At 42.3% G+C, this 15,370-nt stretch overlaps 1 protein-coding gene across 1 annotated transcript; it reads right to left on the reverse strand.

The window, feature by feature from the left end:
- Positions 1-1,147: 1,147 nt before the first annotated feature.
- On the reverse strand, positions 1,148-11,911 carry LOC117057658 (vomeronasal type-2 receptor 26-like). Its single transcript, XM_033168497.1, has 6 exons — positions 11,836-11,911; positions 9,316-9,602; positions 6,751-7,590; positions 4,313-4,540; positions 2,810-2,936; positions 1,148-2,049 (listed from the first exon to the last, which is right to left on the reverse strand). Exons 1-6 carry the CDS (start codon positions 11,909-11,911, stop codon positions 1,148-1,150), a joined length of 2,460 nt encoding a protein of 819 aa, XP_033024388.1.
- Positions 11,912-15,370: the final 3,459 nt, after the last annotated feature.

The raw sequence follows: 15,370 nt of genomic DNA on the forward strand, positions 1-15,370 counted from the left end.
GAGAATTTACTTCTAAATGACCCCAAGAAAAGAAGTGAAGGTTCCCATAGTAGCTGCTTGTGTAACCATGGGCATCATCATAAAAGGGGATATGCACCATGCAAAAGAGGACACACGATGGTATAAAAGGTGTATATCTTCATTCATATTTACTGATGCAAACTTTGAAATAATTTTCAGAATTAAATTTTACAGAAGTCAATTAAATTCACATACAGATCCCCACAAATTTATTCAATTAAATTGCACATGACTTCCAGATCATCCCAAATCAGTTAATCCCTCTGAAGTCAATCTACCAACAATTAATTTCCAAGCAGATGATGTTCAAAAAGGATTTCCCATCAATTAATTACCTCCATTCAACTATTATCATTACCCTTGATATTAAAATTTTAAAATAACTGGGAGTGCAATTGTGTTTCTAGTAGAGAGGGTCTTAATACCAGATGAGGTGTATTTACAGTACAATGCCCCTGGAAATGGAAGGGAAGCTATTATATTGTCAATGGACATTTGAAGTTTCATTTTAAGACTTGCAGCGTGGTAGAAATACCGGTAGCTCTCAGTACAAACCAAATTATGACTACTCAGAAGTAACTTCAATTAAATTCCATGGATCTTCATCTCAGGTAAGTGTGATTGGGACTGCAGGTTTAGCTATAACCTTGCTGATTAATGAAGATGAAAAAAACCAAGACACTTTCCAGAATCTTATTGGATGTACATGGGGGAAGGACACTGGTTTGTACTGGAAATACTGGAGTGACTAGTATGAGAAGGAGTATCTGGTGCTGGAAATATTTTAGGAATTGGGATACTAATGCTCCCAAATCCCTTGTTTAGCTGTGCTTTAAAAGCTTGCTTTGTAATTCCAATCATCACTGCCTTTTACTAGCCAGCAGATATCAGTAGGTGTTCATGCAGATCAGGATTTTTCAAAAGACAGAAGGAGAAAGGATTGGTGCCAACAACTGCAAAGCCTATGATGGCTCCTAATCTGCCTTACTCCATAAGAGTAGGCATATAACAACAGCAGTTTAAGCCAATCCCTGAAGCCCTTTGTACTGCTGACCTGTTTGTGAAAGGAATCCCCTTGACTCCACAAAATTTCAGCCTATGAAGGAATGTGTGACACTCAAATGATTTAGTTATTTCTCCTTGTTAAGTGTTCCTTGCTGTTCAACTCAGGCCTTAGAGCAATTATATAACATTTGGGGGAAAAGATACAACCCAACAACCCAACACTTGAAGCCAAGATGGAGAAGATCTCAACCACCACCATGTATTTTCCCTTTGTGCTCAGGTAAGTTGGAACGAAAGAGACCCACACACTGCAAAACACCAGCATGCTGAAAGTGATGAATTTCGCCTCATTAAAAGTGCTGGGCAATGTCCTAGCAAAGAAAGCCACAATGAAGCTGACAAGAGCCAGGAATCCCATGTATCCCAGAACATAGTAAAACATAGAGGCAGACCCTTCGTTACATTCAGCCACAATTTCTTTAGACAGAGAGTCCATGTCCAAATCTGGGAAAGGAGGAGCAGTACAGAGCCATACAGTACAAATAGCTCCTTGAATGAGAGAACAGGAGAGAACAATTGAAGTTGCCAGTTTTTTCCCCACCCAGTTCCTTACTCTGGATCCTGGCCTTGTAGCCATGAATGCCAAAACCACAGTGGTCGTTTTTGCCAACACAGAAGAAACAGCCATGGAGAAGATGATGCCAAAGGTTGTTTGTCGTAGCAGGCAGGTTGCTCTCTGAGGCCTCCCAATGAACAACAATGAACAGAGGAAGCAGAGCAGGAGAGAGACCAGCAGAGTGTAGGTGAGACTTCGATTGTTGGCTTTGACAATGGGGGTGTTTTTGTATTTAATGAATATCCTGAGTACCAAAGCTGTGATCACAGAAAACGAAAGTGCCAAGAAAGCTAAAATGATGCTCAAAGTTTCCTCATAAGCCAGAAAGTTTAAAAGTTTGGGAAGGCATCCATCTTGGTGTTTATTTGGATACTGATCTGCTGGACATCTGATGCACTTGTCCATGTCTGGAAAAAGAAAGAAAATGATGATAATTCCATCTTCCAAACAAGTGAGGGTCAAAAACATATAGTGCCATCATATATATTTCTACTTGGAGGTAAATCCCATTAAATTCAATAAAGTATATTTATCAGTACGTGGTTTTAGGATTGCTGTGTGTAGCATGTAAAGCATTGGGAGAAACAGAAGCCTGCAGGGAGCTATCAGGCACAATGGTTCAATATAAACTCCTGATGTGTCAATAGCTAATAAGCAATTTATTGTTTGAGGAGCTATACATAATAGGAGATGCTTAATGCTGAAAGGGATTGTTATGTCTAGGCTAAGGATTCATGATTAGCTTCAAAATGGGTGTGCTCATTGGTAGAGCTTTATTCTTCATGCAGAAGGACATAATTCCTTGGTATCACCTGCTGAAAATATCAGGTAGAAAGTGATATCAGGAATCTCTCCTTATGGTTGCAGTTCTTAGCATGCCTGCTCAGAAATAAGTCCCCTTGAATTTCTTCTGTGTGGGAGCCACCACTTACTAGAATGAATAATACCAGCTAGTAAAGGGACAAATAATCCATCCTAATATATGGCCCTAGGATGGAACTGTAGACGCTGCTTTGCTATCCTTCAAGCACAAGAAATAAATTTCTCTTGGTTTTCTTGCAAAAAATCTCTGAAATATGTTAGATTTCTTTGGAAGGGATGGTGTAGTCTGAACCATGCCTACTCATGTGTTAATGTTTTAAGATGATCATGTGCTATGTCACCTACCCATGGCAACAGAAATCATCTCTTCTGGACATGCATCACAGTCGTAGCAACAGAATGGTTCCCCATCTTTCTTTTTCCTAATAGAACCTGGGCTGCATTTGTCATTGCACACTGAAGAGGGTGACATCTATTCATAAAAACAAGGGAGGAAAAGCTTAATGCATGCTGTTCTCAATGAACGATTCAGATTTAACTGAATTACATCACAGATCTGGGAGAAATCACTGCTCATTTTTTTCTAGGAAATGACTTCACAGGCCTTCATAGCCCTGGTATTAATTCCACCCATGTCTTTTTAAAGGCAATCAAAATACAATATGCAAATGATATTATTATTATTATTATTATTATTATTTTCATTATTAACTTCATTGATGGACATGAGTGGTTAAGGGAAGGAAAGATCACTATAAAAAGGTAAAGGGACCCCTGACCATTAGGTCCAGTTGTGGCCGACTGAGGTTGCGGTGCTCATCTCGCGTTACTGGCCGAGGGAGCTGGTGAACCAGAGCAGCACTCGGAAACGCCGTTTACCTTCCCGCTGGAGTGGTACCTATTTATCTACTTGTACTTTGATGTGCTTTCGAACTGCTAGGTGGGCAGGAGCTGGGACCGAGCAATGGGAGCTCACCCTGTTGCAGGAATTTGAACCACCGACTTTCTGATCAGAAAGCCCTAGGCTCTGCAGTTTAACCCACAGCGCCAGCCACATCACTATACCACTGGCTTATTCCATTTACTCTACTGTATAATTTTGCTGGAGTAGAAAAGTTGTAGCACATGATTTGCATGCAAAAGGTCCCAACTTCAGCCCTTGGCATCTCCAGGCAATACTGAGAAAAGGCTTCTTTCTGAATCCTCAGAGAGCTGCTGCCAGTCAATCATGTAGACAACCATGTGTTAGATGACCTAGTGGTCTGACTCAGTATAAGACAGATTTCTGTGTTTCTAAGGGGTAGATCATTGTCCAAAATGCTTCTTTAGAATATATTAACAAAAGTTCTTGTGACACAATATTGGGGGATTTGTACTTTCCAAGGGGATTTACATTTATATGGCAAGGTAAAGGTAAAGGACCCCTGGGCGGTTACGTCAAGTCAAAGGCAACTATGGGGTGTGGCACTCATCTTTCTTTTGAGGCCAAGCGAGCCGGAGTTTGTCTGCAGACAGCTTTCCAAGTCATTTGGCCAGCATGACTAAACTGCTTCTGGCCCAACAGGACACTGTGATGAGTGCCAGAGTGCATGGAAATGTCGTTTACATTCCCATCGCAGTGGTAGGTATTTATATATGTGCACTGGTATGTTTTTGAACTGCTAGGTTGGCAGAAGCTGTGATAGAGCAATGGAAGCTCACCACCATTGCACAGATTCAAACCACCAACCTTCTGATTGGCAAACCCAAGAGGCTCAGTGGTATAGACCACAGTGCCACCCTTGTTCCTTTATTATGGTAACTGATACCACAACATTCAACCACTGATAACCATTAATCAGAGCATACCTGCATAAATTTGCTGTGCCATGTGATGATCTCCTCACTAATCATGAACTCTGTGCCTGGAAAAGCCCATGGATCCATCCTTCCCACTTTCACCCTTGAAAAGGATTTGTTAGGGAAAGTAACCCAATTTATAATATCAAATCCACTTTCTAATTCACCTTTCTCATCCAAAGACAACTGGTCCCCGGCACGGTTGTTAAAGGAGATTCTCTTCAGGAAATGATGAATCTACAGTTGAAGGGGCAAAAACACCTTTACAAAATTATAGGAGGTAGAGCAGTATATCATTTCACAAATTTCACTCTAGTCTTTTTTTTTAGTAATAGATTAGAAATGTGTGTGAGAGAGCAGGGATGTGCTTGCTGGTTCTACCACCTCTGTGATCTAGAACCTGAGTTCTTTCGCCCCCTGCCTGAAGTACAGTCCTATTTGTTTAGGGTTCTAAATTGCAGAGCAATCTATGTGAATACATCAAGGTCCATGTTTCAGAAGCTACCCACTTCATGGATTAAGTGTGACAGTGATGGGCATGGTCATGTGACAGAGGGGGCAGGACTAAATAGTGCATCCTGATTCTCCATAATTACATGACAGAAACTCACCCCTAAAAGGGCTTCTGAGACTGATAGGTTTACCTTTTTTTTTATTAAAAAAAATACTTCAATCCTGCCTTTCCACCCACTACGATCTACAAGGTGTTAATGTGAATATAAAACAACAGATAAAACATAATTAACATGAAAGTCAATTTTATACAAAAATAGCCAGAAAACAGCAGGAGTCTCAAAGGCAATAAGTCATCCCAACGGCCATCAGAAGTAGCATCATTTTAAATTGTCAACGGAACCACAGAAGTGAAGGAAGGAGAAGAGAGTTCCACAGTCAAGGGCCCGTTCTGTGAAGTCGCTCGGTAGACTTAATAAGTTGGTGGTGACTGTATAGCAGCTGATGGTGCTTGGTGTAGGGACATGGCACAATTTGGGGACACACAGAGGAAGGACACCATTGTTGACATGCATGAACAAATAAGTTTGCATTGGAGAAGGGAGTCGTTGAGGCATCATGGTTCTAGACTGCTGGGCCACCGAAAACATTTTGGTACCTGTGGCAGACCCCAAAATGGGCCTTTTCCCCACTTAGGAAGGAGGGGATCAGGGAAGGTCTACATTAGTAAAAGGAGTGGAGAGAAACAAAGATCTGTTCCCTCCTCAGGTGGTTGCCTCACCTTGCCTCGTGTGCTGACGGGCCCTGCCAGACCATAGAAAATTTTTCAAGTCAAAACCAGCTCTTTGATTAGACCCAGAAACCAACAGTTCCTGAAACAGGAGACTCAATACATCAACATAAATCTTTTGAGTATTATAAGCTCTGGTCAATGCACAGCTCCAGTACAATACATTTTCCTGCATGAAGCAAAGGACACAATGACATGCTCCCCATTCCACTAGACTAGACTGGAAGTTGATGGGCCATGTGGTAGTGTTCTCCTCCTGAGGAATCTAGCAGTGAGGGGGTGGGACAGAAGAGCCATGCTTATGTAGCATAATCTAGAAAGCCATAGTCCCCCCTTTCCTTGTCTAATGGTAGGGCTGGCACTGGAGGTACAGGGCATTTTTCCTTTTAAAATGTTAGGTGTTTCAGCTTCTGCAGCTGACAATGAATATGGGTTACTTTTCTTCTTTGCTCTCTTCCTTCTCTTTCAGAAAGCAAGATGAGGCAGCCATGCAAGCCACATCTGATTACAGTGGCTGCTAGTAAATGTGATTCTCCTCTCCTCTACATTCCAGAACGAATGGTGGGGGTATAAATTATTGTGCTCCCCCTACCTTGTTTGTGTCTTGTTATGGTTGGTGATCAGTTTTGTTGTTAGTACTGGCTCTGGTGTAATCGCTTGAATAGTTGAGCAGGAAGGAACTCCTGGTTAGTGTGAAACATGTAGACACAGCAGTTAATCATGACTGAGATATACTGTAGAAGGGAAGTGAATGTTGCATGGGATGCAGAAGGATGCAGAGAGGGGAAATGGGGACCAAAGGTTCCAAATGTGGGTTCCTAACTTGCAAATGATGGTTTTGGGGGATCAAACATTATATCTGCACCAGATCCAAGTGAGGGGAGCAGGATAAGCTTTTTAAAAGGAAGTTGTAACATGATAAAAGAAATGTGAGAGTCCATTTTATTTTCAGAAGCAGGATAAGATTGGCCATGTGAAAATGAAGAAAGAGTCCTATCATACATGGTGTGAATATCCCTAATCCCTGACAAGATGGGGAAAACATGGACTCCTATAGTTAGCAGTGTAAAAAGCTGACAAGGTAGAAGTGGAAATGTTAATTACTGGGTAGCGGATAGTCATTTATCACAATCTTTAAACATGAGGGTATGATATGGATTTTCTATTCACATCCGTCAATACGTTTTGGTTAAAGAGGTATTACCTGCCATGGTTGAAGGTTTGGAAGTGTTGCAACCACTCTGGGCTTGGACTTCAATGAGTACATGGTGTTTAAAGCATGTGCTATGACGTAAACAGCATTGTATATACTATAGCTTTGGGGAGTCATGCTCATTTCAAAAAATGGTCCAGAAAGACTCTCCAGCTTCTCCTTCCCAGTGCAGGTCCCATCGTTCTCTCCATCCATAGGGGAATCTAAAAATACACAGTCAAAAGCTTGTGCCCAGAATTCTTGGATGAACTTGTCTCCATTGGCTGAGTAGGGATTTATGGTCAGAAGGAAATTTTTGAATTCCTGTACCTCGGTGGAGTGGACTGCAAAAGACAAGGCTCCCTGGAAGACTTGTATATCCCAATTCCTGTGAAACTGCACTGCTGGGAAGTCCCACTGGGCTGTCAGAATCCACATTCTTCCTTGAGCATCTGCCATATCTCCTGCTTGTACTAGAAAATATTTTAAAATCATTGTAGAATGAGTTTCTGCAAATACAACAAGTGCTTTGACTGTGTTGTTCTTGAAAAGATGAAGCATACTCTCTGCCTTCATGTACCCTTCAAATATTTCAGAGAAGTCTGTCAGAGCTGGCATCTTGTCAGTGAATGCTGCACAGATGCCGTTTTGTGAAAGTCTTGGCATCAAGGTTCCCACAAAATTTTCTCCTTTATCATTATCCTCTGTTATGATCCCAACCCACGACCACTCAAAATGCAGAAGTAATTGAACAATTCCAATGTATTGATACTCTTCATTGGGGACCACGCGGTACATGAAAGGGAACTGGGTATTAGAACTCCGAGAAGGACCAAATAAATAATAAGAGACCTATGCAAGAGCAAAAAGTTTCTCAAATGTTGAACAGAGATTTACAGTACAAAATATGCAGTCAAAAGTACTTATGCAACAGATTTACCTTGAAAATTTCAAGAAATGATTATGTATGCAGTGGTAAAGACTAGAATCCATTATGCCAAAAATTAGAGGATAACAAATTCTATTGCAGGAGACGAAGTATACGAATGCGCAGGTTTCTTGTAATGGATGGCCATTGCCCGAAGCACATTTTCATCCACATTCCCATCTTACTATATGCCAACGGCACAGTCACCTTGTTTCGCACAAGTATTGGCTTGAAGTGGTTCCTGTGCCGCTGCCAGGAATATTGTACAGCCAACAGCCTGGAACTGAACTTCACAAAATCTAAAGCGCTTTTGTTCTCAAGAACTTGGAAGCCTCATAGGTGGGAGGTCAGTGGAAACCCGTTAGAACAAGTTAAACACTTTAAATAACTAGGCATCCACTTCCAATATAATACTTCCTGGAAATATCATTGTAAGCTTGCACTTAGCAGAGTGGATACTCTAGCTCTATCACCCATTTCTCCATTAATAGAGAGAATCAGTTCATCCTGCCTGCACTAAAGGTCTTTAATGCCAGAATAGCCCCAAAACTCCTGTATGGCATTCCATTATGGATTGGTGCAGTTAACCAATCTAAATTTCTCTGCAAAATCCAGGTGCTGCCAAATTGTGTGTCATATGCAGCCATGTGTCTGGAAACTGGACAAAGGCTGCTAGAAACCAAAGTGTGGCTCACCACTATAAAATTCTGACTCTGTCTACTTTTCATGTCCTAATCCTATCTGTCTTCTTCAACTTTCCACATGCTGGCAGAATCCCACCTCTCCAAATCCCTACCTTGCAATGAGAGCAAAATCAGAACCTGCGGCCTACAGTATCACTTGAATCAATGCTTATGCAGAATCCTAGAGATTTAATTCCAAACCCTTTGCAGTGTAGCCAACAAAACCTGTTCCCCATTGGGGTTGGGAATTCCACCCTCATTTGGCCAGGACACTCCATGTTTACACCAGCTTTACGATCCCCATGTATGCAAAGCTCTTTCCCTCATAAGATTTAACATCTTACTGTCTGAAGATTTGCAAGGTAGATTCTTTAAAATCTCATATTCCGAAAGATGCTGCCCTTGTGGCACAAAACAGGTTGAATCCATCACACACTTTTTATTTTATTGCCCATTTTATGCAAAAATATATGATAAACATTTGCCACCCTTGTTGAAGGAAGGAATTTATTGCACCCACTCTTCCAGGGTGTCTTATCTGCTAAACAATTGTAGTAATGATGTTGTGGAGAATGTGGCAAGATTTTTGAGTGACTCTATGATATTATGTCACCATAGGTCTTTAGATCCATCCTCGTACCTCATGACGTCTGGACAGTTTTGTCTGAAAGTATCTCCTGTTATGTTTTGTTAACTGTGTTGTGCTCTGATCCATGTATATGATGCACTTTTTATGCCAATAAAGGAGACTGATTGAAAATTCATGAGGACAAGAGCTATTGTTAATATTATTTTTAAAAAGCAGGTTTTCTCCACAAAGAAGCAAGGGCTGTGCTGCCATTGCATTCACAGCTTCTCTACCTTTCTCCTTCACATACTCAAATATGTTTGTTCCAGTTCTAAGAATACAAGAAAGGGGTGCATGTCAGGTGTTTGAAACCCACATGTCTCATAGAAACATCCTACCTGCGGGATCTTATAGATGCCTAAGATGGTAGCCATGTAAAAGGAGGTTTCAGCATCGAGTCCCCCAACGGCAGCTATCAGATTGTTCTTTGTGCCACACTTGTAGTTGGGGACTGTCCTTTTCTGGCTAAAAAGAAGGTTCAGAGTGGTTTGATATGTCAACTTTTCGTTGAAGTAGCTGTCATAGATGTGGAATCCCAGTGTAGCATTTGGTAAAATCCTGGGATTCTCATTGATCTCCTTAACTGCATACACGAAAGCCTGGACATACTGGTAGTATTTTGTCACTACACTGAAATAAGAGTGCAGGTTATATAACCCATAAATTTTCTAGACCTCATAAACTATGTGTCAAGTCCACATTGTTCTATCAGATAAGTCTGCAGGCATTAATGACTTGAACAGGAAACATGGCAAGGAAGAAGAAACATGTAGGGCAGTCTGTTTTGTCTTGTCTCAAATATCCCACTGAAGAAAATGATGCGAGTGAATTTCTGTGGTGGGCAGCCATTTGTATTTGTGCAAATCCCATGTGATTGAGAACACAGAACTTCTAGGGATCTGAATCACTCATGGAGCCTCAGTGTATACAAAAGGCTTCCTGCTGCAGAAGTTCATTGTCATCACATGTAGGAGCAAGATAATTTGCAGCTCCCTGAAGGGCTAAATGTGTGGCTCCACTCTGCTTGCATTCCCACTTCAAGGCAGTAATGTCTGAAATGGCACTTACTGTACATTATCACATCATTAAATGCTTCAAAATCATACGGAAATAATCACACACACAATCTTGCATGGGGAGGTATTCAAGTGACAGATCAGGGGACTATAGATCTAGCAGAAGACGGAAAGGCAAAATGTAGGGGTAGATCAAGGGTGTGCAAGTACATTTTCTATTAACCTCAAAGAATAATGGCATACATTGAGCTCTATCCAGGGCTAGCCCCACTGAAATTAAGGGATATGACAGGTTCATTAATTTCAGTGGGTTTGCTTCAAGAAGGACTAGCTTTGGATACAACCCATTATCTAACATTAGGAATTATAATTTTTTTTATTAAAAAAATCATTATGGCCCGCTTATGGACATATCATGGGAAAAGATACGTACAGAGATTCTCCAACAAACATGGCATTGGGGTGTTCATCAAAGATTATACTATTAAAGAAAGAGAAGAACTGAGAAAAAATACTGCCTATGATGAGGTCACCTTGCTCATAATACTCATGCGGGATCTGTAGAGGATCGTTCACCCTACAAGTAGCTGGATGTGACTTGCTCTCAATTTGGGGAAGAAATGCCAGTGTTAACATCAGTAGCCACAGCAACAATAACAGCATTGCACATAAGGGTGAATTATTTTCTACCAAAGCAAACCCACTCTTCCAGGCTAATTCATTGTTATCTAATAGCAGCTGGTTCAGAACAGATTTGTTTCTACACTCTCTTGATGCTGCAAGTCGATAGTGATACTATGTGGCCTGTGAAATAGCTTTCCCTGTCCACAATCCACACCTCCAATCTCTGAAAAGCACAGACATAAGTTTTAAATGTATTTTAATATTGATTGCTTTTTATGATTGTAGTCAATGAAAATCTATGTTGTCAGCCAGAAAGGATTACTGTAATTTGACATAATTATAAGGTAATTATAAATCAGTTAGATGGTTAGATGTTATCTCAGGGCTGTTCCTTTCTGGGATCAAGATCAACACCTGGACATACTATGGCACTGAGCAAGAATATACATACAGAAAACCAAAGTCTTGGGACAAAGCCATAGGAATAGGGAACTTGTGCCTGTCCATATGTTGCTGGATTCCAGCTTCCATCATCCCTGACTACTGACCATGCCTGCTAGGACTGAAGGGAGTTGGCGTCCTACAACAACTGGAGAATTTCAAGTTTCCTATTCTAGCTTGTTGACATGCTTGGGATATAAATGAGAATAGTATTAATGTCATCCCTCTGCAACCTTGCGTAGGATTACAATGGTTGAATGCATTCTATGGGCTGCTTTAGTACATTAATATAAACATTTAATGATACTATGGTGGTGGTGATGGTGACAGTGATTAACCATATTGTAGTCCATCCTTTTCCATAAGGTTCTAGGGTTGAAATGCATGGCATCAAAATAATAGAATTAAAAATTTACATAACATTTCAATATAATTGACATAAAAGTTCCCTTAAAAAAAATCAAAATAATAAAAGAGCAGGTAATAATTTTTTTTTCATTAGTTCTGAATACCAACTCCTCCCAAAGACCTGGATAAAGAGGAGCATTGTCAGCTGCTGATGAAAACTTAATTATGTTGGTACTTGATGCACCTCTGAGGGGAGGTCACTTCAGAGGCAGGCTGTAACCACAGAGAAGGGTGTCCCAAACTTTTCTAGGAGGTGGCATCACCAGCAAGGCCTCCTCTGTAGATCATAACTCACAGCAGGTTGAGGATGAAGTGCTCCTTCAAATAGTTGCTCTCAAGTCTTGTAGGGCTGTATATAAGCTTCAGTACCTTGGAATAGGTTCATAAGTGGGCTGACAAACAGTGCTATTCCTTGACTCTCCTTTTTATGCTCTCGATCAGCCATGATCATCAGTATTCTGACCACTGCTTTCTGCAATAGTTGCTGTTTCTGGACCTTCTTCAAGGGCAGCTTCCTGTATAGGGCATTATAATAGTCCAGTTACCAGAGCATGGGTTGCTGTATATGCAGAAACACTGTCTTCATTGGATTTCATATTGTTGCTGCATGAACAGTTGATATGACAGAGGAGGCTCTCAGAAGCAGGCTTTCAGCTGTTTATCTTCAGACTCCTCTATGATTGGGAGAGCAATGCAATGGCACTGGGAAGAATAAGCTGTGCCACAGTCCATGCTTTTACATGTAGTATGTTGTGTCGTGGGTTCTAGTCTGGGTTTGAGGCGGATTGGCGCAACCCCCGGGTCCAGTTCTAAGTCAATTGGAGGTCCTGTATAACATCCTAACTCTCCATTAAATAGCTCCCCAAATTCCGTGTACAAGGTGTTAAATGTCTCGGAAGCTGTCTGGACCGTGTTGAGCCCTGAGATTCCCAACCCTAAGGCCGGGAACCAGTCCGTACCCAGCAGGCTAGTGCGCTTCCCTTTTGCGATCACCAGCTTTAATACGGCCTCCCTCTGGCGGAACTGTACGTTCACTGCGCACATCCCCAAAATGTCTATGCGGCCGGCGGAGTAGGATTGTAGAGTAGCCGGGAAGGGCTCCAATCTCGGAAGCTTACCTCTCGGAAATAACGATCTGGCCGTGTCCTCCGAGACGATGGAGAATCCGGATCCGGAGTCCACCTCCATGTTACACGGCTTCCCTTCGATTAGGACCCGCACAGCTGGTTTCCCTTGGGCTGGAAATTGCACAGTTCTGCCCTCGATTTGCGTGAGGTAGTTGCAATCGTCGAGTTGGTGCGTCGCTGTGGATGTCCTCTGACCTCTTGATTTTGCGGACCCCGACGTGCCACTCGACTTGCAGACCCTGGCTATGTGCCCCGTTTTCCCACAAGCATGACACGTAGCATCTCGGAACCGGCACTTCCTTCTCTCATGTGATCCGCCGCAGCCAGAGCAGACCCCCTGTCGACCTTTATTTGCTGTGCTCTCCTGTCGCACCATCTCTATTCCCCGCACAGGGCTTTGGTTGGGGCTGACATCCTGGTTGTCCACGGTGTTGGTTGACTCTCCAGCTCGCTTTTCGGCTCGCTGGCCCGGGTTTTGCTCCTCTCTCTCAGCGCTCTCTGTCGCAATGGCCTCACGGAGCGCTGTCGCGAGATCCATGTCTTGTTTTGCTGCAATCCGCCTGCGGCCCTTGCTGCTGCGAAGGCCGCACACAAACCGATCCAGCAGGGCCTCCTCCAAGTTGGCGAATTTGCAGTGTCTCGCCAGCTTCCTTAGTTCGGTAAGAAAAACTGCTACCGTCTCACCAGGTCGTTGTTGCCTCTTATGAATTCGATTGCGCCATGTCATCTTCGACGCTGTAGGATTAAGGTGACTCGAGAGGCGTTCCGTAATGCTCGCGAACGACGCCTCCCGCAGTGTTGTGGGGGCCAGAATTGCCCGAGCCAACTCAAAGGTCTCTGCCCCGCAGCAACTCAGGAACAACGCCTTTTTCCTCTCCTCGTCGGTGACCCCTTTTGCAGCCACGCTGAATTCAAAGCGCTCGAGGTAAGCATCCCAGGCCTCAGTTGCTCCGGGCTGAAATGGTTCCATGAACCGTGACGCAGCCATCTTAGTGGACTGATCTGTCCTGTCAGTCACAGGGAGTCTTGTCGCCAGAATCAGGTCGCTAGGGTCCACAGCCCTCAGCCGGCCTAATTCAATCCCATCCTCGTCGCCAGTATGTTGTGTCGTGGGTTCTAGTCGCAAGAAGTCCAGTAACACGTCTTAGTGAAAACAGCTCTTTATTATAGGGATTAGACAAGACTGGGGATAGGGGGTAGGGAAAGCTCTATTTATAGACACATTGGGACTGAGGGAAAAGATACATTTTAGCGGGAACCAATAATATTCAAACTTTCCGGCGGGACCCAATCAGGCTGTGGATTGTGATTGTACACTTCAAATTGACCAATAACAATACTTTACCCTGCTGCCAGAATATCTTATTTAATACACAACATAGTCTTTGGCTGACAAAATTGTGGATAAAGAAGAAGAGGAGTTTGGATTTGATATCCCGCTTTATCACTACCCTAAGGAGTCTCAAAGTGGCTAACAATCTCCTTTCCTTTGCCCCCCCCCCACAACAAACACTCTGTGAGGTGAGTGGGGCTGAGAGACTTCAGAGAGAAGTGTGACTAGCCCAAAGTCACCCAGCAGCTGCATGTGGAGGAGCGGGGATGCGAACCTGGTTCCCCAGATTACGAGTCCACCGCTCTTAACCACTACACCACACTGGCTGTAATGAAGCATCTGTCCCTATGTTTTATTGTGTACTGACACATATGGGATTCCAGGCTGTCAGCTTTGCCTTAGCTTTCTTTGACAGGATGCTTTTTGCAATGTGGGGGTCTCTTTTGATACCTGAGCACTGTCATGGATTTCTGGGGAGTTAGATGGCAGACTAGACATCTCTTGTTGACACTCTACCGAAAGAGATAATTATTATGTGGTGACCAATGATATAGCCAACTCACAAATTTTGGTTATCACATTCACTCTGGAAAAAACAGAGGGAACTAGGGATAAAATTCTGCTGCTCTGAAAAAGCTGTTCCATGCTGGGAGACTGAGAAGCTTTGCAGGACTCAGATGGGGGTGACTTAGAGCATAGGAACTTCCATCATACCCAAACACTACATAATAGCCCTTAGGGTTAATCCTGAAGGCACAACCCTCTGAGGGTGCTCCATCAGCATAGCCAGTGCTGGTGAGCAGCATTCAAGATTAAATAGCGAGTGAATTGATGGAGCTGGTTAAAAAGTTTTGCCAGCCAAATTGGAAAAGTGTTAAAGTCCCGTCAAGATTAGAATGGATTCAAAAATTGACTGAATATGCAGAATTAGATAGCATGTCAGAAAAAAATAAAAATAAACCAAAACAGGTATTTATCTCAAAATGGGAAGTTTTTAAAATATATTTGAAAAATAATAATTGTAGTTTAAGGTCATTCACAGTGTTCAAATAATTTCAGTAGCAGTAATAAGAATGTGGTAAAGCCTATGAATGGATCAAAGGATATTGAATTTGAACAAAACTAGTTATGCAGTGGCAGTGAACAAATAATACAGAATCTGTAAAAAGGAATAGACAGGAAGTCTGGCCGATAGACTTTTATGTTTTGAAGGTTATTAGTTGATGTATTAATTCTCTTCTTTTTGCTTTGGCGGTGATGGAAATTTATTTTCTTTTTTTGTATGATGTGTTAATGTGAATGGTATGTGAATGGTAGCAATAAAATCTTTTAAAAAAAAGTTTCTTCAGCAGCCACGTGAATCTGTGTTTATGGGATGGGGTGATGATGGCTCAAGAAGGTGGAGAACATGAGTAGTGTGACAATGCATTTAGTTTTACAGCAG

This window comes from Lacerta agilis, chromosome 14 (assembly GCF_009819535.1).
Source record: "Lacerta agilis isolate rLacAgi1 chromosome 14, rLacAgi1.pri, whole genome shotgun sequence".
Lineage (NCBI taxonomy): Eukaryota > Metazoa > Chordata > Lepidosauria > Squamata > Lacertidae > Lacerta > Lacerta agilis.